This window comes from Bombyx mandarina, chromosome 03 (genome assembly GCF_030267445.1).
Source record: "Bombyx mandarina strain Sakado chromosome 03, ASM3026744v2".
In the NCBI taxonomy this organism is placed as follows: Eukaryota; Metazoa; Arthropoda; class Insecta; order Lepidoptera; family Bombycidae; genus Bombyx; species Bombyx mandarina.
In genome coordinates this window covers 5,035,036-5,062,381 of record NC_143210.1, presented here as the reverse complement: position 1 = coordinate 5,062,381, position 27,346 = coordinate 5,035,036, and the positions used below count along the sequence as shown (strand labels likewise).

At 36.4% G+C, this 27,346-nt stretch overlaps 1 protein-coding gene across 7 annotated transcripts in view; it reads right to left on the bottom strand.

Annotated features, from left to right (window-relative positions):
• LOC114251302 (uncharacterized) overlaps positions 1 to 27,346 on the bottom strand; it is a 245,276-nt gene that overhangs the window by 43,203 nt on the left and 174,727 nt on the right. For all 7 annotated transcript variants that reach the window (XM_089739405.1, XM_089739413.1, XM_089739434.1 and 4 more), the window contains exon 2: positions 9,827 to 9,867. In XM_089739405.1, coding sequence (XP_089595531.1) covers positions 9,827 to 9,867 — 41 coding nt within the window. The remainder of the gene's footprint in view (positions 1 to 9,826; positions 9,868 to 27,346) is intronic.

The window sequence follows — 27,346 nt, the reverse complement described above, 5'->3', positions numbered from 1 at the left end:
TAGGATATGATAAGATAAGATAAGATAAGATGTTATTCCTTCAGCGTAGGATGTTTATGGGCTCACCCAACTAAGCAATAAAATTTTTTTTTATTTTATCTATGCTATTTCTGCATTATTTGTATTACTTTAGTTTTAATATATCTCGTAGGTTTTTTTGTTAGTCCTGTACACTGCGCAATATGTTCCGATCATCATCTCCGGTCTCAAATTAATTTCTGCACTGGTTGTTCGCACTGAACCAATATTAGGAGGTATGATTGTATCGGTATTGAAAGACGATCGTAATGTTATATACATATATAGATACAGCTATTTTTTTTTTTTTTGTGTATATGGGCCAACCCCACCTGGTGTTAAGTGGTCACCGGAGCCCATAGACATTTACAACATAAATGCCGCCACCGACCTGGAGATATGACTTCTAAGGTCTCACTCAGTACAGTTACAACGGCTGCCCCACCCTTCAGACCAAAACGCATTACTGCCTCACGGCAGAAATAGGCAGGGTAGTGGTACCTATTCGTGCGGTCTCACAAGAGGTCTTACCACCAGTAATTACCCAAATTTTGCGGGTTTGATTTTTATCACACGATATTATTCCTTCACCGTGGAAGTCAATCGTGAACATTTGTTAAGTACGTACTCCATTAGAAAAATTGGTATCCGCCTGAAATTCGAACACCGATGCATCGCTCAACACGAATGCACCGCACATCTTATCTATTAGACCACGACGACTTCAAAACTTTTCATTTCATTCTATAATATTGTCGCCTATCCAATAATGGAACAACACTATTTTTAGTTCAGACATTGGAGCGCGAAATAATCAGAACGAGTGCAGTCTTGTTTCACATGTTGCACTTAAATTTTTCAGCCAGGCTACCGAGATTTACGGAGTCTCTTCTAGATCTGTTTTTTTTTTCCAAAATTGTTGTTATAGGTCATATTTATAGTAGCGCAAATGATTATTCGCGAACAAAGTTCCTAGTCGTCTCATCATAGTCTGTTCTATAACTTCGTCAGATTTAATCCCTTGAGATTTATGATTCTAGTCTTACAAACTCTCAAATATCACATTCGAAATACAAAACAAACTTAAACGTCTGTTGGGGCGGGTTTTCGGTGAAATTTACAGGCAAGTAACAATTAATACCGTACAAGTTACGGAAACCTAAATTCAAGGTCCAAATTCTATTTCGCGTCCCGACTTATGAGCGCTTAGTTTAATACAATATGAAGTTCGCTTTTAAACTTGCACGAAACTCTAATGGCTGAGAGGCAGAACGCATTATGCACGAGGGAACACGGAAAGGCTTTTAGTTTACTTAAATGAAAACTAAGTGCAGTATTGTGATCAGTGAAAATTTATTGAGAGTTTGAACAAATTATGCTTGATTCAGTAGAAACTTTCTGTAGGATTTTTTTTTCTGTGGGAAAATTCTGTTTAACGGTAGGCAGTGGTTTAGCTCTGCCCCTGGCATTGCTGAAGTCCATGGACGACGGTAACTACTCACCATCAGGTGAACGCTATGCTCGTTTGCCTACAAGGGCAATAAAAAAAGTTTTAAATATGGCTGCTATCTATGCCGAACCGGTTCGAATAAATTGCGATTAACAAAAACTACACCGTACATTTTTATTAAATTACCATGCTGTTTTAATACATAAGTTCAATTATTTGTTATAAGAAAATACGACTTGTTTTACGCATTCCGCTGTTTAAGAGTAAAACATAATTCACAAATGACAAAATGTGCAAAATGTTAAAATTAATTAGAATAAATTTTAAATTACTAAGTGATATGCTGAAAATTATATACATAGTAGAGTAGATGATATCAAAGAGCATAATTTGCAATACGCCCCAGTCATCGTTCTGGTCGAACCCGTCGCTTGCGACGAAGGGCTCGGCGAGTAAATTAACCCACAGACAGCCCACTGAGTTTTTCACCGGATCTTCTCAGTGGGTCGCGTTTCCGATCCGGTGGTAGATTCTGCGAAGTACGGCTTTTGTTAGGGTTCGTATTAGCAACATCGTCAGGTTTGAGCCCCGTGAGCTCAAAGCAGCAAAAAAAAGCAATGTGGGGGACATGTATACTTTATCACCGAATAACATTAGTTCTAGAAAAATATTGTTGAAACATAATTCAAAGACTAGGTGAACTATACATGCGTAAAAAAATTTGTTTATTAAAAAATATATTTTAATATAAAGATTTTTCTTCAGGTGTCGAAGAGTTGTTGACATAATTAAAACTGCTTCTACACGGAAGAATGACCGTTACCACTAAAGGGGATGGCCCATTTTCGGCCCAAAGCGGACAATAGATTATAGAAAAAATACTTAGTGCATTAATTTTGTCATAAATAAATATGCATTTACTTTCTTGCAAATAAGCGCCACTATAGTTTACAATAAGTAGTTTAAAAAAAGTTACTCTATTGAAAAAACAAGGATTTTTATTTTTGCGGGAAAAATATTGCCAGCTTCAAATCCTTTTACGTATGAAGTAAATATTTTGAATATATAAATAAAACATATAAATAAATCATTTTAAGTATTATCATTAATCAAACGATTTTAATGGATTTTATGCACATAAAATAACATCGAAGACATACCCATTGGACTTTAACTTGTAACTATACTTGAGACCTTAGAACTTATATCTCAAGGTGGGTGGCGCATTTACATTGTAGATGTATGTGGGCTCGAGTAACCACTTAGCAACACCAGGATGGCTGTGAGCTCGTCCACCCATCTAAGCAATAAAAAAAACTTTACTAGTATTGTTATTTAAATATGTACAACAAAAACAAAAACATAAAAAATAATGTGTACTCGTAAAAAAAAGATTAAGATATAAATCAATTATCGGTTATTTAAAAAAATAATCGATATATGAATTTCATGTAATTATTTTTCTTTATACTGTCAACACTGAATTTAATCTGACTGACTGACACTTCGCTTGCTGCTTGTGGTGTTGTGCTTGCGTACAAAATGGATGTGTTTTGATTTTTCTTCGATTTATTTTACTTTTATCAATAACGTTTCATACTACGACTAAAAAACATTGTGTGAATTGTAGTTTTACCCTGACCGAGATTTAAAACCGTGTATATGCTCTCCTTTGCTATTTTTAGATGATACTAATTGTGTATGAAGATGAAGAAAATATAGATATTTAAAGAATTAAGTGTGTTTTTATACCCTATTGGATAAAAATACATTAGGAACATCTTAAACATTAAGAAAAGAAAAGTTCTTGAAGTATCTCACAATCCGACACTTATTTATATAGAAAATTAACCTCAAAACGAGTTTTTATTTTTATTATATTTTTTATAATAGTGGCGTCAATTTCAATATATTTTTTAGATATCCAATACATTTAAGAATTTGAATCAGTACATTTTTATAGTAATATTTGATGTCCATCTTGGGCCTAGCACACTATGGAGAGTGGGCAATCCCCTTTGCTGAGTATTCGAAGCGTTGGAAATAATAATTACATTATGAAAATAAAAGGGCCTACTGGAAGAGATTTCAACATGAAATAAGTAGTGAGTGCCCTTGTACTCTGTATCCTTATTGTCGTGTTTTTTCTAACAGCTGTGTGTACAAAATATATTAAAATAAAAAATAAAAATAAAATAAAAACTCTGAATTAAACACACTAAAAAAGGGCTTTAATTATATTTTTATTCAGTTCTAGCGATTAGCATTAGCTTCATTGTGCGAATATAAGCATAAGCGACCGGTTTTTAAAATTGAAAAATAAATTCTTCAAATTTGAATTCCCTTCACTAACGTAATATATTGAGAAACAACAGAGTAAATAAACAGTTTCTGAGGCACAAGACATGTCGTCTAAAATGCGGGATGGTTGTTCGCACCTCAGACTCGTGTAATTGACGAGACACCGCCAGAGTTCTAGATGTTTTCACATCCAGTTTCATATCTAGATGTTTTTTTCTGTAATATAAAAGAGATATTTTTTACATATTTTGATTCTTCTAAGCAGTCAAGATCACTATAAATTTGGTGCTCGTTTACACGTATCATGGATATGGAATATGAGGTTGGCGTCGTGATAATATAACGGCTATGCCAATCTTAAAACGCTTGGAGTTAATTGCATTCTTACCTACGGTACCATATAAGTTATAAACTCCAATCCAATTTAAGGTAAATCGAATTTGAGCGTTCTGTCCAGTAATTGATCGAACTAAAACTTTCTAGAAACATTATTTACTTATATTACTTCTCTTCAATTATATGTTATCACCTATTCGGTATTTTGGTCGTAAGGTATAGTCTTCGATGAATTCAAGATGTCCGTGTTATTCACATTCACTCACGACCCCGACAACAAAGCTCATATTAAGTAATATGTGAAAGAAATTCTTGAATACTTTGGCCACATTGCAAGGAAAGACAGTGACAACTTGGAGAAATTGGTGGTCACTGGAAAGGTCGAAGGCAAGCGACCAAGAGGCAGGAACCCGACCCGTTGGACGGACCAGATTCGTGCGTGCAGCAAAAACAAACTGTTTCAAAGCCATGACCACGACCCTCAGTAATGAGGAAACCGATGCAAGGAGGAGGAAGAGAGAAAGAATAAAGATTTTTAGTGCCTAAAAATACACTGAAACAGTCTAGCCTCTGATATCTCTTTTCAAATCTCATTTGAAGAAGAACATACTGTAGCATGGGAAATGGAGACAAGGGGAAGCATACAAATTGCACCTAGTTTTGAGCTATAAATTATAAACTGAAAGCCACTGGCGAACGTCCTGTAACTTCATAGATACGAACTACACTTTAAGAATGAGGACGGTTCTATTATGTAGGGATCTAAATGGAAGTAGCTGATATTTAAAAACCCCGGCCTAGAGATGGCAATAGAATTCAAAATTCACTATCCTAGTTTGACCAAGTGGAGAATATATACCTCATTTTGCTCAATCTAAACGGACATCTCTGGTTACATAGTTGTCGGGTCTATTGTAATTTCCTAGTTGTTTGTAACTTCAAACAAACTTAATGACTCAGCAACATGTGTTATTTGTAATGGGATCGTCCCTTTTCGATGGTGTTGAGCGCTGGACATATTATTATAAGATGATTACATACATTACAAGTTTATCGACTAAATAATAGCGATCTCGGAGAACGTATGTTGTTTTGGGTATACTGAAATGTTTGCTGTACAGAATCTGTGATTGGTTCTGTGAATATCGAAGATTTAAGCTCGTTCGTTGAATGGATTCTCACCCTTCTTTTTGTACGTTGTTGGTTTTTTTTTATTTTTTTTATAGCTTAAATGGGTGGACGAGCTCACAGCCCACCTGGTGTTAAGTGGTTACTGAAGCCCATAGACATCCACAACGGAAATGCGCCACCCCCCTTGAGATATGAGTTCTAAGGTCTCAGTATAGTTACAACGGCTGCCCCACCCTTCAAACCGAAACGCATTACTGCTTCACGGCAGAAATAGGCAGGGTGGTGCTACCCATCCGCGCGGACTCACAAGAGGTCCTACCACCAGTCAAAATTTTACCCGCCGAACTCATCGTCATGTTGGCATTGTCGAACGGCTTGGCTCTTCAAGTACTCTATAAACCTTTTTTTTTTAGATAAAAGGACGATGAGCGACCGTGATAGCCTAAACCGACACAGCTCGAATCTTTATAAACACGAAGAACATAATATTCTTCTATAACAAACAAGCGGAAATAGCAAATAAACAAACACATGAAATCCTTATATTCACTTAGCTCGGGACAATAAAAAGCCCTACCCAATTTTATCAGAAAATATTTTCCTTATCGCACCATTTCTGAAACTCATTTAAAGCACGATTCTTGCGTAATGAAATTCCGTCTGGTTCATAAAGACTGGTGGGAACCCTTTATTCTGAGGCTCCAGGTGTCTGCCCTTAACGTATGGTCCAAATTATAAGTGATTTCAAAATTAGAAAACTGTTCCGTGCTCTACCGATTGCCAGACCACGTAGAGATTTACAATTCGAAGAAACTCTATAGAAATAAGTAACAATAGGCTAATAATGAACTTTTGAAACTAAATCCCTATAAAAGTATTTAGGGTTTTAATGAAACCTTTTGGCTAAAACAATTGAAGCAAATATGCAATCGCGTGGTGCAACTTTATTTAATAGAGTCAAAAATTATGTATTCTTATGATATACTGCCTATATACGTGAATAAATGTGTAGGTATGTACCAAAAAGTCATAAAAGCTATCAACGTCAGAAGAATACTAAGGCTATATGAATAATCACTACATAGTATAAATCGCTTTCTCTGTCCCTATATCCCTATGCATGCTTAAATCTTTAAAACTACGCAACGGATTTTGATGCGGTTTTTAATAGATAGAATCATTGAAGAGGAAGGTTTATGTGTATAATGACATCCATTAAATAGTGGAGAAATCAATAATAAATTACAGTTTCCGAAGCGAAGCGAGGGCGGGTCGCTAGTAATGAATAAAGTGCACGGCTAACCAAGTTTTGCCATGCACCATATGACCCAAAAATGCTTAATATCATTCCATGTGTTTTAAAACTCATTGGATAGTTCTAATTTATCATATTTTTGGTATATAGGCCGGATAATAAAACGCTACATTCCAATACTTGGACGGTGTAAAGGCAAACGATTATTTAACTCGGATGCTTTTAAGCGCATTTTCATTTTCTTCGTAATAATTGTACTGAGATCTGAAAACTTTTAAATGATATGATTCTGAAGTGCTACGTCCGCGAATCGAATGAAAAGTCCGTCTTCATTTTCTTACATTTTCTCGTTTCAATAGTGCTCAGTTTCTTCTGCAGTTAAGAATTTCGCTTCACACATTAATTAGTTTTATTTTTATTCAAAAACCTTGATAATTGAACATTCGGCTTATTGATCAAAGATATCTGTTCGACCGAAGTTTTTTTTAATTTTTTTTTTGCTTAGTTGGGTGGACGAGCTCACATCTCACCTGGTGTTAAGTGGTTACTGGAGCCCATAAACATTTACAACGTAAATGCGTCACCCACCTTGAGATATAAGTTCTAAGGTCTCAGTATAGTTACAACGGCTGCTCCACCGTTCAAACCGAAACACATTACTGCTTCACGGCAGAAATAAGCCGGGCGGTGGTACCTACACGTGCGGACTCAAAATTTATATATTTTTAGGATTTATTTAGGATTTATATTTGTTAGGAGGATATATTTTTAGAGATTTCCTTATTTAAGTAAAATTATGATCATAGAATTGCTGTGCCGCTCTTGCGTATCCTATCTTGTTGGTGACAGATCGCATGCACTTCGGGCATATTAATCCTCATCGACATAGCTGTAATTGATAACCGCTGATAAGGCTTTGAGCTCACCTCGCTTTCGGGCGAGCTCCTCGCCACCTTCATTTTCGAAGGCGTAAACCTAAATGAATGCCCCTCGCCGTTTAGGTCATCGTCTTGCTTTTACCTCCTACTGCCCTTTTCGAAATTGCAGATTCAATTAAATGCATATATCATACATATCGCATATTTTGTCAAATAAGTTTTTTATATACATGTAGTTTTGAGGCTTACCTACACCCATTTTATAATGATTCCAGTAATTTTCAATTGCCAATTAAGACTAAAATATATCTCAAAAGTTAATATTTTAAGTTTTACACTGCTTTAGAAAATAATCCGTTTTTTTTTCATTTCCTGAACATTTTACATTTTCAGAGATGTGCCCTTTTCGAAATTGCATATTCAATTACATTTGACTTTTCAGTCTAACTGTATCTTATATACTGGTCACCGCGTTTTCGGTCACCGAACTAGAATCTGAGAAGCAACTTCCCAATACATACTACTGCCAGCAGTATAATGGATCCGTAAAGATCTTATTTATTGCGAAACAACAAAGTGCTTGGTGCAGTGTGATTGATAAATACATAATCGTTGATTACGTCACCGCCCACACGAATTGATGTAAGAGAGAAGACGAAATATTAAACCAATATCAAACTGCTGCCAATTTATAAGATACATGTTTATTTCGATGCTTTTTAGTCTAAAGAATGTCATAATGTTAAACAGTTAAACGACAAACAAAAAAACATGCTTATTGATTTAATAAAATACGGTTTTGCTTAATAAACATCTTCTCAGTGGGTCGCGTTACCGATCCGGTGGTAGAATCTGCAAAGCACTGCTCTTGGTATGGTCAGTGTTAGCTGTTGCTAACACAACAAAAAAAAACTTAATAAAGTATATGTTTTTTTTCCTACCTATGCTGATAGCCGTGAGATGCTATTTCAGCTTCTCCTTGACGTGTAGGTCAGCTCACGGGGCTCAAACCAGAGTGTTAAAACTGGCCCTAGCAAGAGCAGTGCTTCGCAAAATCTACCACCGGATCGGAAACGCACAGTATTAAAAATACTAACCGCGTACACAAAAGCAACACCGAAACTCTCCAAAGTTTATTCTCTGTTATTATCACAGCCCGGCGTGTCTCGTGTTTGAATAATTAAAATAAATAAATAACGTTTCCCCAATGAAAACGATATAATTAGGAAAACGTGTAAAAACGAGAAATGTGCCATCAAACGGATTTATGTCGATTGTAACGAAGCGCTAATGGCTTTAAAAACCTAAATTTATGTTACTTATAACGTCATACTAATGTTTTTAATAATATAGTTATATTTATACGGATTATAAGAAAATGCTTTAAAATCAAAAGTTACAACACAAAATAAGTTAATACAAAGAAATGTAATTGTTCAAAAGAACAATCCATAAATTGGGAACGAAACGGTATCTATTGGAACTGTGTCTAAAAACGAAGATGAATTAATTTTGCTACTTGACTACAACATGACGGATTAAAGGACTTTACTACAACATAACATAGGAGTACTAAAAAAAAAACTAATTCTGTAAAATGCATTCTATTAATTTGTTTTGCATTGCAAATGTAAGAACATAATCTAGCAAAGTCAGGGACTGTTTTCATTGCCTCGTTCGTCAAGCGAGAGATAAGTTATCTAACTACATACTAAAGCACCTGACCAAGGTTCGATTACCGATCGAAGTGAATACCTTCGTAAGAGGTATCTATTGTTACGCCGGTAAGAGTAACGCCATCTATCACCCAATAGTCGAACGAATATCGAAGAATCTAGTAGCACCTAGAATGCTCGAGAAGTACAACGCCATTTATTGTCAGATAACAGGGAACTCAATACTAGAGATGTGTGGAATATTCTCGATAATTCTAGGGATGTGATATCGACTATAAAGGCGTTGCACAAATAGCACGCTGTCAGTAATCGGAACCACTCGAAGCGAAACAGCGAACGGATCCCCTGAAGCGAAGTGAAAGAAGCGAATTGAGAATTTTAAGGTGTAGTGAAGTGTTTTAAGTGTTGAATACAGTGTTAACTTGTAATTCGGCAGAAGTTTATTTATCCCGAATCACAGCGCGTAATGGTATGTATTACATGTATGTAAATATGTACTTAATCTTTTATCTCATCAACCTTCGGCACTCATAACACGGGATAAATTGCTAACTAGGGTTGAGATAATAAATAAATAAAACCACGACTCTGAGTACTCACCGAAATGTTCTTAAAATTATATTAAACGTCTACTCATATGTTTTATTCGTGGCACCTTAAGACGTTATTAGCTCGTAAGCCTCTTTCCCTATCTCGGTGCTTAGAGGCAGCTCCCAAAAGCGCCCCGAATGATGCCACAAATTTTCATAATACAACGAAATAATATTAGTACGCAACGTACCTGAGTTGAAACCGATATGCCCGAGCTGCCGGCAGCGCCACCTGTTGAGAAAACACCAATTAATATTATGTGTAAAACTCTGAAGATGGCCTTAATTTGTAATTTTTTTTTTTTTGTTTAATAGTTGAGCTGTTTTTAATCAACGAGGGAGGTTATTAGTACTTTATCTGTATCCTCGCAAATAGGTGAACAGGTTTCAACGCACCTTTCAATGGAAAGTTAGTTTTATCGGGATAGTCTAAATTGATAGGTGTTGAATTGATAGGATTGTCTAAATTGATAGGATCCTGAGCCCACATATTCGAAGTTTTTTTCCCTACCTATGCTAATAGCCTTCAGAGGCTGGCTATTTCAGCTTCTTGACGTGTAAGTGAGGTAACGGGGCTCAAACCGGAGTGTTGCTAACACTGGCTCTAGCAAGAGCAGTGCTTCGTAGAATCTACCACCGGATCGGAAACGCGACTCACTGAGAAGATCCGGCGAGAAACTCAGCTTGCTGCATCTATGGGCTCGTGGGTATCACCACCCTGTCTTTTTCTGCCGTGAAGTAGTAATGTGTTTAATTTTGAAGGGTGGGGCAACCGTTGTACTAAGTCACAGGCTAAGACTTACAGCTCATGTTTTATGGTGGGTTGTAGTTGTTGTTGATCTCTGTTGGCTCTGATAACCACTTAAAAATAAGTAAAATGTAAGCTTAGCCAACGATCTAAGCAAGAAAAAAAACGGCGGCTGTGTAACATAATTGAGAATTCGACTGCACGTTTCAAGATGTGGTTCTCATGTTATGATGTTTTGGCGCTTAGCACTAGGGGAGCCGACTTCCGATGATGAAAATAACAAAATGCACTTATTCCCAAACAATATGTACAGAATATAAAGAATATGTATATAAAATGCACAGTTAAGTACCGGTACACCCTTCAAATAACAAGAAGTTATTCGATATTTTAACTCAGTTATATTAATACTACATCAAAAATGTCCGATTAACTTCAGATTATTAATTTTACGGTTAATCGACGAAATCTAAATTTTATTTTAATGAAAAATTACCATAGTTCTAACGGAATGTATAATTACTTGAACCTAATTTTATTGGTAGCAATTAAAAGGAATTGACGACAAACGATAACTACAGCAACAGTTAACTGATCAAGGGTAATAAAGAAATGAGTGTTTGAAATAAATAAAAAATATGCCACACAATCTCTACCAGAGTCTAGAAAACGACAGATAGCCTTATACCGGGCTAGCATTATCCGTCCATCATCATCATCATCGGTTGCTCTTGGCAGAGTAGTCGTGGTCATGTGGAATTCTTCTTTATTAAAGCCTTGACAGATGTTTTCCATACTTTGCGAACCGAGGCCCGGCGCACACACTCGTTAAGTTGGAATTCAGTAATTATTTATCCGTCCAAGCTAATATAAAATCATGTAGAATGATTTAAGTAAGCTAAATTCAAAAGGATTAAAATCCAAATCAGGCAGATGTGCTTTGTGATGGAAAACAACATAATGAACTTTAATCCTGTCATACGATAACCTTTTAATCCTTGAACCAAACGAAGTAAATATACCAGTATTTTAAAATAGCAATGGACGTTTAATGGAAACAATAGAGGCGACAGTCAGGCCTGACTCTAGCTGTTCGCATTGGATTACCGGCGGATTTACAGCGCACCCGATAAAACATATAGGATTGGAAAAGTAAGCTTCCATATGTACAATCATAGAGCTCAACGCTATGAAAGCTGAAATACGTACGAGTTTGGCTGCGTTAAATCTATACCAAATCTTTAATAGACAAAATGATTTTCATTGGCCAATACGATTAAAACAGACCAAATGATTCTTCAAGATTTAAGCGCAAATGCCGCTTTACAACACAACTGAGAAATCGGCCTCATGTCTCAGGTGCCCACTTAATACATTGGGCCTTGGAATTGCCCAACCTTTTAAGCAAGCTAAAGGAGAACAGTTGGATATAATTAACCTTGAATCTACAATCTATTATAATATATTCTTCGGTTTTTACGAGTAGCAGACATAATTAAAATTACTGTTACAGTTTAATCTCGCCTTTTTTATTTTCATTAAGTTATTTCAAACGTTTCTAATACTTTAGAGTTTTCTTGGTCACGGACGTCAGTCTTCAGTGGCCACGAAAACTGTTGGTGCTGCGCCAAGATCTAGCTCAAACATGTTATAGTAGGATGATTACGTACGTGCAGCAAAATGTTCGTTTTTCTGTGGCATTGGATTACTTAACCACGAACATGTAATATTACTAGACATACCATGATATTGTAACTGAAAAATTCTTTAATATATCGGCCCTTTTTATAATTTTCAGTTAATTTTTTGTCTGAAATCGCCAAATCAAAATTTGTATCCATGCATTTTTGTTTTCAATCGATTTTATTACGATATTGTTTCAAATTTTTTAATTATAATCCGCTTTAAATTATTCAAACAATGTTGAACTAATCTGTTCGAATCGGTTTCACCATTGCGAATGTAGCCTACACAACAAACATACAAACACTATGTTTTGTTTTAGCAATGAGAGTTAGTGTCACTACAAATACATCATTACTATAAGTTAGCATTATAGTTATAAACAAGTTAGAAATTTATAACAGAACTAAAGAGACTTCAATAGTTTGAAACTTAATCCATTCCGGATTTAAATTTACACTACACTAAATCCTGTTCGCTTGGGGCGCTATAACTTATCCCGGATACTGGGGGTTAAATTCTACAGAAGTAACTATAAGTTGCTCACAGCCTAGTCATTTATTAAGTTTTTCTAGTTATTTTTTTATATTTATTCTAGTTTTTTTTCTATATGCGTTTAATGTGACAGTTGACGACAGCTGACAAACTGTTACATTCATTATTTTTATTGGCTTCAAAAAAGCCCTCGATCGATCCGATGTCAAAATGAAACGAGACGCCAAATTTTAAGTTTATTTATTTTTTTGTTGACTTATAATTATATAAATATTAATAAATAAATAAATATTTACTAACAACCACGCCACGTTAACTGATCCCGTGATAAGTTCGTAAAGAACTTGTGTTACAGGTACCAGATAACGGAAATAAATGTAAGATTTTTATTATAATACACATACATATTTATACATCGTATTTAATATACATCCATAACCCTGAAAAAGACATTTATATTTATTATACAAATAACTTCCCTTGGCGGAATTCGAACCCGCGACCCCCTTATGTAGTGACCATGTCACTTACCACTGCACCAGACGGCCGTTATAGCCACACTCTTTTTTAAATCTTAAATGAAATGCTTTATCCAAGAAATGGAATTGAAACACAAATGTTACATCCCGAATCTCTTGACGAAATCAATTTAAAACGTTCTACAAAGGAATAAATGAAGCTGTCAAGGACAATTAAGGTTTGGAAGGGCGAACCCTTTTTGTGATTTTTTATTCACTCTGAAAGGCACGCGACTGAGTGAGCACTGAATATCTTTATTAATAAATTTAGTATCAAAGTTACTCAGAGAGATATTGTGAAAGAGGGTTTAGTAATTAAATAGAAATTACTGACCATCAAAAATACCAAATAGTATTACTTTGGTGGAAGCCAAAATTTTGCTATTAGAATTTCTTGTAATATATTAATTGTCTCCATAAAAAACTTGTCAATTATTAGTAAGTAACAAGTGCACGTTTTCTAGGTCTCGCCGGAACTATCATCCGCACCATCTGGATGGTTGGCGTTCCACTACAATGCGTTTTAAAAACAGTTTTCTGCCACGCACAGTAAATCTCTGGAATTCGTTGCCATCAGCGGTCTTCCCCAACAACTGCGACATTGGGTTATTCAAGAAAAGAGCATATTCTTACCTGAAGGGTAGGCAACGCACTGGCGTAAACGCTGGTGACCGTGGGCGGCGGTGAATCACTTACCATCAGGTGACCCGTCTTGCTCGTTTGCCTCTCGTTGTTATAAAAAAAAAAAAAAAAGGTATATTAACACTTAGACGGGTGAATGAGCTCAAGACCCATTTGTTAGTACCGGAGATCTTAGCAAAGCGTGAATTCCACCATCCACCACTTTTTTGCCTACCTATTGCTAACCTCGAGGGACTATGCTAACTTCACCGAACGTGTAGGTGAGGTCACGGGACTCAACCTGGAAGATTTTGCTTACATCTGCCTTAGTAAGAAAAATGTTTGGTTAAATCTACGAGCAGAATCATTCTTAACTACCTTATACAATAATTATGGGAAGAGATAGGGTAATGCTATTCTAGGCCTAATATTTTTAAGGTTTTTGTTTACTTACTTTCACGTCATTATATTTATTTCATTATAAAAGTTTCATTATTTTTCTTTGTTCGTGCTCCGATATCACTGTCATGTTTATACTTCAGATATTTTTTTAATATAAAATCAAATAAAATCTGGCATTAAACTAACAGCAAAAATCTATGCGATTCTCTAAGTCATTTTTTTATTGCTTAGTTGGTTGTATGAGCTCACAGCCCACTGGTGTTAAATGGTTACTGGAGCCCATAGACATCTACAACGTAAATGCGCCACCCACCTTGAGATATAAGTTCTAAGGTCTCAGTATAGTTACAACGGCTGCCCTACCTTTCAACCCGAAACGCATTACTGCTTCACGGCAGAAATATTTTACACTAGTTGCCCCGGCGAACTTTGTACCGCCTTAGAAGCAATAAATAAACAGACTTTTGATTTTATCAAGGTCAATTTTTATTTGGATAATTAATAATAATTAATGATTCTTTATTGGCCATGTATTTTTGTTGTTATTATTATTATTTACATTTATTTAAAATCTTATTAGTTACATAATATTTTTTAAAAAAGATATTAAAAATACAATTTTTAAAAAACACTATATAAAAATAGATTGCCACTGATGGCGGTGTCTACGACACAAGCCACCATTGGTTAGGACTCCAGAGTGAGAAACCTCCTCACAATTATTATTATTATCTTCAGTCCCTTCACTCGCAATGTTTCGAATCCTAGTTGCATTACGGCTTCGTCGGGAAAGATTTGATCGTATTGGTCGCGCCATGACTTTCTTAATGATTAATCATCTCGGCACAATAAGCTAATAGAAACTCGAAACAAACACATCAACCGGTCAACTTCAAAATTGTATTATAATTAACCATAGACTACACTACGTTTAGTTGTCAGTTACGTTTTGTTATTCCATATCAGTTGCATTTTGTTATACCACGTTTTATGTCACGTCCAACGGGAACGTGATAAAAAGTATCCTATGTCCTTCTTCTGGATCTAAGCTACCTCCCCACCAATTCTCATCCTAATCAGTTCAGCCGTTCTTGAGTTATAAATGGTGTAACTAACACGACTTTCTTTTATATATATATAGATTACAAAAAGTGGATTCTTCTAGGTCGCTTTTGCTGAACTTTAACATCTATCATCATCACCAATGGTGATGCCAACACATCGACTACCATAAAAAAGTAACTAAGTTATCCAAAATTATTTAGAGTCGAAGCTTAGCGAACTGCAAGATTATGGCTGGTTTATTAAATTTCTCCTCAACTCAAGGGCCTACGTAAACCCTTATAAATTCCAGTCGAGTGAAACTTCTTTTGATTAATAAACTTATTCAGTGAACCATTTATTCAATATGTTTGATTGGTCTACAGTCGAATAGAGTTTAGCTTTGAATAGTTCCTGAATCTCTTTTTTATTGTCATTTTAAAATAAAATCACTCCGTCTCCTCCAATGGACGATATAGAATTAACTAAAGGATTCATCAGAGAATTTGATTGCTTAAATAATTAAGCTACCTTATAGCCTACTTTATGGTAAGTGGTTACCAGAGTCCATAGATATCCCAATTTGTATACCGCCACCAACTTTCAGTTGTTGTTCAGTGCTCTGAGGAATTGTTTGAGATGATACCATCATCTCGTTTTTACCATCGCACTATCCGCCACTGGAGTAGAGTTCATCCATAATAGCTGGAGCCACTGCGGTCATCCACAGTGCGTTTCCAGAAGTCTTTTTTGCCACGTACCATCCTGCTATGGAATGAGCTCCTCTCTACGGTGTTTCTCGGGCGCTATGACATGTCTTTCTTCAAACGAGGCTTGTGGAGAGTATTAAGCGGTAGGCAGCGGCTTAGCTCTGCCCCTGGCATTGCTGAAGTCCATGGGCGACGGTAACCACTCACCATCAGGTGGGCTGTATGCATTTCTGCCTACAAGGGCAATAAAAAAAAAAAAAAATTTCAAATTCATGTTTTCAAATTCTTCCCCTTATCCCCCAAAATCTGCATTAAGTACTAATGTAAAGTTTGTTGCCAGCGGAGACGAAATGGTTCCGCCATTCTGTTTATTTCTGCCACGAAGTAGTTTAACTTCAATATGGTGGATTAACATTATTACTGTTACGTCGGTAAGAGCAACGCGATCTATCGTCGAATAGTAGGAACTAATATAAAAAGAACTAGTAAAGTCAAGAGCGCTCGAGAAATACAACGCCATCTATTCAAATGGCGGAAACGCATATTGAAAACACTCGACTTGTGAGGAATGTTCTCGATAATCCTAGGGATGTCGAATCGACTAGAAAAGCTTTGCAGGAATGTCACGAAGGCAATTAGTAATCGGAACTACGCGAAGCGAAACAACAAACGGATCACCTGAAGCGAAGCGGAAGAAGTGAATTAAGAATTTTAAAGTGTTCTGTGAGTGTTCTAAGTGTTAATATAGTTTTAATTTGTACTTCGGTAGAATTTTTATTTTTCCCAAACCCCAGCGGGTCACATTTCTTTACAACTAATTTTGATTTAATCTCCCAAGTTAGGCAATGGCATGTTGTGCTAGCCATGTACTCCGACAACCATTTCAAATCAGATAAAATAGTCGACTCGTACGCTAAAAAAAAAACACTATAATAATATGACGACATGATAATTCCGAAAATAATGAAAAGTGACGAATAAAGTTATTAAATGGGTCACGGGTGCAAGAGAAAAGTTTTTTCACGCGCAGAACAATGACAAAGATAATCAGTTTGAACGACGCAATACACCGCATTACGTGCTAGATGAAGCAGAAATATATGAAAAGCAACTCCCCTTGCTGTATAATTTAGCCATAAATGATGTATAAGTTCGCCTGTACTTGATTCACTAACGCGGACAAATGGAGGTGTCCTTGTCGATTGAGCGATTTTCTGTCACTGACTGATTCTCTGTTTCCACTATGAAGGAACTACAATGACATGACGCTCGTAATCTATGATTTACTCTAATGACCAGTGATCGTGGATTTAATTAATGACATTCACTTCGGATGTATGTAGATATTTAATATTTCTGGTAGACGTACATTGGCGGATTTGATTAATTTAGTGTTGTCACACACCGCGTAAATGTGTAACTCACACATTCGCATGAGATGGAAATCTCAATCGTACCATTGGTAATGTTCTAACATTTTTTATGGCTAGTTTACACAGTGTGAGCTAGCGTACGAGTCAGCCTGCCGAGTAGCTGCACTGCAGTAACTCGCACTATTTGCACGTTATTACGAGTAACTCGCACGTGCGAGTTGGACAGTAGCTCGCATTCGAGTTACTTTAAGATTTTTTGTTTTCACTCGCATACTCGCCCGCCAACAACTCGTACATGACAGCAGCTCGGCCGTTGCTCGTATTGTTGAGACGCGTTCGGCAGTAGCTCAACAGTGCGAGCGGGACAGTGGTCGTGAGCGGAACCCGTGTTTTGCGTACAGTGCAGTTTATCGAATTCAAAATCCAAAATAATATTTTTGTCATAGAGCGTATCACCGTTTTTTTATAACACGTTCACTCGACATCGCGGCAACTCGCAAGACTGAACAGCAGCTATTAGTGTCGTGTAGATAGCAAAGGCGAGCCGAGCTATTGCCGTACGAGTAGACAAGCCGAGTAGCTGTCTATTGTCTGAACAGCAGCTCGCATCGTCTAAACTAGCTTTTAGACGTATGAACGAATTCACGGCCAACCTTAAGCTAAGTAGTTATCGTAAGAGTGGCGCCACGAGTCTGGTTGTCGTGTTGACCGCGGAAAGCCCTTACTCTGACTGAATTCGGACCCTAGACAGAGATCAGACGTCGAGTGTAAGAGTGCAGGGGAGTCGCTTAGTGCGGTAGGGCCTTAAAAGCATCCTTGGACTCGCGGTCTGCTCCTAACATCTGCAGATCGTCAAGTCTCACATACCCCGCGCACCTCTCAGGCGCGGCGACCTCGTAGAAGGTTCGCCCCCGGCCCGAAAAAAAAAGTGGTTTCGTATAGCATAGTTACCGTTACCTGAATTCCGCCATCCACCTAGAGAGTTAAGGTCTCAGTTGTATAGAATAACGATTGTTCCACCTTTCAAGCCGGAAAGCATTACTGTTTCGCGGCAGAGATAGGGACGGTTGTACCTACCTATCTAACCGTGCGGGCTCGTAATACGCGCTACGAGTGAATATCTTAATTTAATTTTAATCCTACGGTTTTTTTTTCAATCACTCAAATCACACACTTCATAAAGGCTATACAAGTATTCGAATGTCGAAAATAAAATAATGAAAATTAAAATAAAAACGCGTCAATAAATCGACAAAATAGTTTTGATTACATCTAAGTCTCGCGATAAGCCATGAAAATTAAACACATCTACTCGTAATTGTCTAATCTTGAAAGAACATTTCACTTTCGCTCACGAAGAAAGATGTTGTTGCGGTTTTTATCGTAACGGGCCGTACACATCGATAATAAATAACGTGTGGAGACATCCTTATATTCCAAATAAGTTTTGTGCGCGGAATATCTGAGTAGACATTGGAAGGTGAACATTAAAAGCGTGGGTTAAGAGTTAAATTGCTTTCATCTATCGTACCCTGGTAATATCCGGAGGAGGGTACGTTCCGTAGTTCGCACGTCGTTACGAGCGCTTGATAACTTTCCTGCCGTATTCCCTTACATATTCCGATCGAAACTGTCATAAGCTGATGAACGACAACCGGAGTCTTAATTAAAATATATTAACGCCTTGATTTTGCGTAGTTGCTAAATTGGTTGATTGGTGAGAAACTCTAGTGCGAGGTGAATTTGAATTTCAAATTCATAAATTCGATTTTAACGTGGATAGCGACATTTAAGTTATGTCTATGGGTTCTTGATCCAAATAAAGGTTGTATTTGATACGATAACATTTTAAAATAACACACTTGACTATATTGTATTCTTTTGTAAATTTAGTAAAAGATTATAATATGATTAGGCTCTCCCCGCCGTCTTCATAACTGATATTTGAGATGATTCTGTCATCTCGTATTTACGATCATATCGCCCACCATCGGAGCAAAATTCATTCAAACTACCCAAAATCACAACGTTCATCCATGGTGCTTTTCCAAAGATCTTTTTGCAACATACCATCCGGCTTTGGCACTAAGGAGCTTCTTTTATGGTGATTTGGGCTATATGTTCTTCTTCAAACCAGGTTTCTAGAGACTCCTGAGCGGTAGGTACTGACTTGCATGTATCTTTCATAAAAAATAAATAAAAAAGCTCCAGCCCAAGGATTTTAATATTCAAAGTATCAAATAATGTTAAAAAGAATGTTAACTCAATTAATTGATACTGGATCCCGGGCTACAATAATCAGATTACTGACCACTGCAATGACTAAGTAATCGATTGTCTCCGTCTTCTTTTTGCTCCTATATATAGAAAATGGGTAAGCATATCTGCTACCTGTATCTTATTACAATCAAACCAAGATATACTAAAACGTTTGCGAGTGCTGTATGAAGATCACGAGCCGAAGGCAGGGGTTTACACAAAAGCACCCAAATGTCAAGCAAATGCTTACAAAGCCCCCATAAAAATAAGTTATTGAACAAATGAATGGACAGCTATTAGGAGTGATGGAATGGTTGTTGTTGTTGTAGTCCTATGGTACCCCGCTGGTACATGGGACCCTTAGAAGTTTTCTCCACTTGACCCTGTCTTGCGCTTGCTCCTTGACAAGGTCACGGTATGGTACGCATTCGTAACGTAACAGCCCACGGTATCCTATTACGTGCTCTGTGTGTGGCGGAAAACTTCCATATCCAAATCAGAACGGCTGTTAACTAACGCAACTCAACTGACCTAATCAGTCAGAGTGATCACCCCAATTGTACGTACGTGCGTGACTAACTGTGAATCAGTAGATACCGAACGTTAACCTCTACGGACTGAGTGAATAAGATTGCCAATGCGACCACGAAGAAAAAGAATTATTCTCTCTGAACAACTCTTTTCCCCTACTTAATCCCTGTAGCTTAGGGACTATTTCAGCTACGCTCGGACGGGACTACTAGCAGTAGTAAAGTGAACTCTGAAACTGTTCAAATTACAACAACATTTTCAGCATCCGATTTTCACGAAACAAAATTTAAATCTATCTGCTCCAAATATTCTTTGTCTATTATAAAAACTATTTTAAAATTAATTCAGAAAATCCGTGAGTTTATGTTCTATAATTCTTTTTTAATTACCACTTTTGTATTTGTTTGTTTGTACACTTTACTTCAATGAACAGACACAGCATAGTCTACTGTTTTATTGTATTATGTCTTAATATTGATGATAATTTATTTCAGTGTTTTAATACCAATACCTTTTAGCCTTCTTGGAGATTACAGCCATAGTGAAGGTAGTAGAGAAACGCATTGCGTGTCCGTCGAATCTAAAGCATAAGTTGATTTTGGTTGTATTAATTTCGAGTAGTAGTAATTTAGAGTAAGCATTTCTTTTAAAGATATCAACTATTTGGTTTCGTTTTCCTCTTAATTTGACTACGGAACTCCAAAAACAGAGATAATATTATTATAGTCGCATTATACTCCACGTTGTAACTCACAAAGGCTTAGGTTCATAAATCCAGCGTCTTATTAGGTACTTTTACCTTTACAGCTCAAATATTCTCTATAAGTACGTGTACTCGTAAAAAAGTATTTTATTAAATTCACCCTTTTACGAGAAAATCTTAATAAGATTATTATTTTCATGTTCATGCGAGGAATGCCGTAAAAATACTATATGTTACCGCCAGTTCTGCCTGCTGATACATATAGGATAAAATATATTGATTTCTGATAAATAATAATGCCAGAGAGCATAAAAATAGTTACACTGAAGCGACCGTCAGGAAACTGTTGTTTTTACATGCTTACAGCCCACCTGGTGTTAAGTGGTTACTGGAGTGGTATTAAGTGGTACCTGGAGTCCATAGACATCTACAACATAAGTGCCGCCATCCACCTTGAGATATGATCTCAGTATGGTCTCAGTATAGTCACAATGGCTGCCCCACCCTTCAAACTGAAACGCATTACGGCTTCACGGCTGAAATAAGCAGGGTGATGGTACCTATCCATGCGGACTCACAAGAGGTCCTATAACCAGTAACATTGTAGTACCATGAACAAACATTGAAGTCAGCCCAAATAATTATTTCCATTCGAATTTGATTACCGTAAGCGGATAAAACTAAAATATAAAATTCTCCATACAAACCGCTTTTCTCTGTCAGATAGATTTCACATCTCAATGGTCAATTATAACATTTTAAGGCTTCAGAAGCACGGTTTAGCGTTGTAAGCCCATCGGCTAGTCAGGGATAATAGATTTAAATGCAAAAAATTTGGGGTCTGTTGGTAACATTTCACAAGTAGACGAGACGTGAGTTTATTACCACCATCCGGTGTTAAAAGCAAACCGAGTCTATAGACATCGTAATCTCGGAACATTATTTTATTTTATTTATTTTATTTTATTAGGAAGACAAACAGTGAACTTAAACTATATAAACTCTAACCTTACAACTAAACACCATTTAAATGTCTCCGCATTTATCCTGACATAAGGATGAAGTGTCAGCCGTAGTGTAACACTTAGACACAGACCACTGAGTTTCTCGTCGGATCTTCTTAGTGGGTCGCGTTTCCGATCCGGTGGTAGATTCTGCGAAGCACGGTTCTTGCTAGGGCCAATGTTAGCAACGTCATCAGGTTTGAACCCCGTGAGCTCACCTACTAGTTAAGGCGACGCTGATATAGCCTCTCGAGGCTATCAGCTCAGGTAGGAAAAAAAACCAGACGTATTCTTCTGATTGTCTTAATCGTCAAACTCGAACGATCTTAATTATTTCTACAGCAAAGCAATCACGAATTCCACTTTAAAAGGCAGCGGTTATTAAAATTCAACCTCAGACAACAAAATGGGTTTGAAGTGTCAAATCTCGTAAGCTTTTTATTAACAATTTACATCCACGAAAACAAAAGTAAATCAAATATTCTTGAGATAAAAGAAACCCGACATTGAGTACAATTAAAAAAATGAATACTGTAACGCCTTAATTGTCATTCAAGCACGCCAAATCAGTCCTAATGTAACGTATAATGTAAAATTAATATGGGACTGACCAAAATTCAGATCCAAACGTATTTGATTGCAATTACGTGTTTTGGGTTCGAACGGGCTTTTGTGTTCGCTAACCACAATCACCTTTCCTAAATTATATCTCGTTTTAGAATTAAACGCTCCCGGGTGTTTGTTAAAATCGTAATTTATAAATTACTTTATTGCTAAAGCGAGAGAGTCTAGTTTCCGGATTTTGGAACATTTGGTTAAAGTCTAAATTATTAACCATATTCATATAGTCGAATATCATCTGCAGTAAGTCTATATAATTTTAATACGTAAAGCAAAAACTTTGTACCCCTTTTTACGAAAATTGCGCTGATAGAGGAATGTGAAATTTATCACACTTATAGAGAATATAAATCATAAATCAATAAAGAAAACATTACACACACTACCATGTATTTGACACAACACGTATATGCGTTTTGTCATACCCTGCGTTTGTTGTCAAACTTTTGTTACTATTGTAGAGAATAGATTATAATATTATTATACTACTAGCGACCCGCCCTCGCTTCGCTTCGGAAACATTAAAACACACATGAAACCAAAAAAATAAATAAAAAATAAATAAAAAAAAGTAGCCTATGTTCATCAGGGACAATGTCGGCTTCTAATGGAAAAAGAATTTTTCAAATCGGTCCAGTAGTTTCGGAGCCTATTCGAAACAAACAAACAAACAAATCTTTCCTCTTTATAATATTATATTATATTATTATTATACTATATAGCCTAGGTGACAACTGTAATTATAGAAGTAATGACAATAGAACCATGATAATGTCTAAACTTATAATATCAATGAATGATAATCGAATTTCGACTACTGCGGGACCACTAGTTTTATTAACATTGCAAATTCTGTAAACAAAAAGAGACTGCTTAAATAGACACCTTTCGACACCGATCAAGGTGAATACAAAACTGAAATCGTGCTGTGGAACGAATATTGCCAATAAGTGGATTCGGGGCACGTTTGAAGCGGCGTTTGAATCCATTAGTCTGCGGTCGGAGACTAATCCGTCGAAAGATGTGCAATATCCGACGGCGGACGCGTTTCCAGGCTAGATCTGGTCTAGATTATAGGCATCTATTTAATGAGCTCTAATGAAGAATTATTGCTCAATTTGTAAACAATAAATGCTTTTTCGCTTTATTGCTCAATTCGTGTATGTTTGTAAAGAAGTTCCTTTAACGTTTATTTTTTCCTAAAATTTGTCTAACACCTTTTTGGGTTCTTCGAATCGGAAACTTCTTTATCGAGATCAAATAAAATGTTTAATAGCTTCATAGATTTATTTTGAACTAGCTGACCCGGCAGACTTCATAATGCCTCGATCGATAAATAAAAGACCTAAATATTTGTATAAAATAAACTTAAAACACACAAAAGGAATCCGTCCGACGGGGGACACATCAAAGGAAAAACAAAATTGCTATTTTTATTCAAGTCCGAGCATTTTCATATTTATCTACCTTTTAAACCTTCCCTGGACTTCCACGAATAATTCGAGATCAAAATTAGCCAAATCGGTCCAGCCGTTCTCGAGTTTTAGCGAGACTAACGAACAGCAATTCATTTTTATATAATAATATATAGATTATATGACACAAGTAGTTTATTGAATTAGAAGCATGTGTTCATGCCCTTACGCCCGGAGGACCACGTGTAGAGGTAACTTTCACTGCCAGTACAACTGCAGACTTTATGTCGACAGGAGGTCCACTCTCATATGTTTAATGTGTCCGTTTATACACACAACATAGGCCGATGGTTAACACATATGGCATGAACGTACCTACTGATGCCGAAATTAATGTCTCATCATTCATCATTATCCTGCCCTTCTCCCAGTCACTTGGGGTCGGCGATTTTTGGCAACATGTTTTCTCTTTCCATACTCTTCTATCATATACAATTTCTTCACTCACTCCCCTCTTACCCATATCTACTTTCACGCAATCCACCCATTTCTTCTTATATCTACCTTTTCCTCTATAACCTTCCACATTCATAGTTAACATTCTCTTACCTACCTCATTTTCATTTCGTCTCATCACATGTCCGTACCATCCCAAACGCGCACTTCTCAGCTTCTCTGTCACAGGTGCCACTTTCAGACTTCCTCTAACATATTCATTCCGTATTCTATCCATTCTCGTTACCCACACATCCATCGCAGCATTCGCATCTCTGCTGCATGCAATCGCCTTTCATCCGTCACTTTAGTTGTCCAACAACTGTTAATGTCTAAAGAACCGAAATTTCAGAAATTTTGCGCTATGTTTAAGTAGCCCATTACTAATATATAGAATAAATCGAACAAAATACGACAAAGCCTTCAACTAATGTGTCTTATTTTAATATTTTATTCTTTATCGCATAAAGACAAAGCTTTAACCGAAGCAACGGACTAACAGCTCTGACTCTTGAAAACCGAATTCCTTAATAAGTTTTCAACAGATGTAGGCATGTCTTTAATTTGACTAGTCTAACTCAATGTTGCTACGCGCTCTCTGGTCAAATATAAAATACTACTTATACAAATATTTATTAAATGTAATCAAAATAATTGGCCCATAGTGTGTGTTTGTGTGGGTGCTGTTTGATTAAATTGATTATATAAGTATAGTATTTATGTAAAATTTAGGAATAAATAATAAGTTTTCTTAATTTTATTGCTTTTCTCATGTAAATCTTTCGGAAAAAGATCACTGAATGAAAATAATAGTAGATATTATATCGAAATAATAGTAGTAATAGTGATAATATATGATACTCTGATCACAGATCAACTTTTTAGTAGTTTGTGCGGCGTTAACCTGCATTACTCTATCTATCAACAGCGGGGGTGATTTTTAATGCCAAATACGAGCTCACGGCCAATATAATTTTATGTGCTGTTCACTTTATCGCGATCGTACTGTTTTAGGAATTTCTTAACTTATACAAAGGCGAGAGCGCTTCGTGATAAAAAAGACAGAGCGTTGGTACCTATTAGGGTCGCCACAAAAGCTGCATTCGGACGTCCTTGGGGTGAACCACGTATCTGGTTGCAGTGTTGACCTGCCCGGGTTCTGACCTCGGAGGGTCGCAAACTTGAGAGAGAGTGCAGGGTAGTTGCTTAGTGGTTACCACCTATTGACGTGAACTCCCAAAACGCGGTTTTATTGTTCTAGTTAATGCTGTTTATTAATAATGGAATAAAATGAATACGAAACGATTCTTTAACGTTTGCTACTTACGCTTACTTTTGAAAATTCTATTGAACTCTTGATTAAGGTTTCTTCAAGGAAACTTAGAATAATTACTTCTGTCTAGACTTCGGTGGATTTACCTAATACCTAGTCACTATTACTTTGGATTATTTGAGCTTAAGGAAATCCTTAAGTATCTCTGTATTTGTATCAATGCTCTCGTGTTGTCGAGAGAAGATTTTGTTATTTTTGGGGAATCCACTTTTATCTGCAGTGAATGTTCAGTGAGGATTGCCGCGTACCATCAGCTCTAGCCAACTATTCTCTTATATTTAGTTATCGGCATTTCCCAACTCCTACGATTTATGCGGATACGTATACGGACCTATACGCATCTTAATGACATGTAATTAATGGACAACATTGGGCAGTAACAAGGTTTTTTTTAATTTGCCGGCTTGTTGTAGTCTTAATGAATTTAATGAGTTAATGAAATGAATTAACTGTCATTAGTTAAATTCGTACTATCTATGAAATGTACTTTTTTATAATAGGTTTGACAATGGTTCCATATTAGGCAGCGGCTTCAATATGGTCAATGTCTATGAGGTCATCTTATTTGTCCGTGCCAAACAATTAAAATAATTTTAAAAATCTTAGTCGGACATTCTGGTTCTATTCATAGATAATACACTTAGTACCAGTATTTAAGAGTTCAATACCTTGAGTATTTACACACGTATCAACAATCGATGACAGTACAATGATTTGATTACTTTGTTCTAATATTTTTCCTATTAAAGCCAGTATTTAGTTTAAGCTGTATGCTTTCATTGAAGCCTCTTTTTATTGCAAATATATATTTTTTAACATCAATGAATAAAGTTTAATAAATATTATATTTACAATCTGTACTTCGTAACTGAAAAACGTGTATATGGAACTCTTCAATTCCCTCTTGAAATTCATCCATTTGGAACAGAGCTACGTTTCTACCTAATGAAACAAAGGCCGAGCGTGAGCAGGTAATTAGAAGCATAAATCAAGGGAATTTAGGTCACACCATTTTATTTTCTTAGTACCCTGTTTTTCAGTAACTACATTCGCTTCTTTCGAAGAGAGCTTTTATTGAAGTCGTGCTCAATTTGATAAAGTTTTATTCAGAGTAGGGCTTTATTTGAATAAAACTCGGATGGGCTGTAATAAAGTGCCCGATTCAATTGATCTTGAGAAGTCAAAGTTGTGAGGGTTCAGAAGGCAGTATCTCACAATGAGAAAACTGAGTCTATGGTATTTGATTGTAATTGATGACGCTGAGTCTTGCCCAAAAATGGGATGTATAACTATACGTTGGCTTAGTGAAATCATGAGCAAAGTATCGATTTTTATTGGTGGAAACGCTGAAATCAAAAAGATTCTAATCATCGTCAAAAATTGAGAGAACGCTAGCAATTGACTTTTTTTAGAAGCTAGTTGCTAGAAGCTAGAGGATAGTTGAGGCACAATACTTACCAGTTCAGACATTAGCTCAGACATCTCGAAACTACAAATCCGATATGCGATTTTTAAACTGAAATTTTTGTTGTTCACCTGGGGTCGGTGCAACATGTTTTCTCCTCCCATATTCTTCTATCATATACAATTTCTTCGCTCACTCCCCTCGAAAGTCCTCGAAATTGGTTTATAAGTGTTTATAATTTTCTAAATAAAGTTTTTACACATGGAATGTCTTGTCTACCTAATTTATGAGAACCTTTTCGAAAACCATTATAAACCTTTATAATTACCATCGGTAATAAAATGTCTCCTAAAG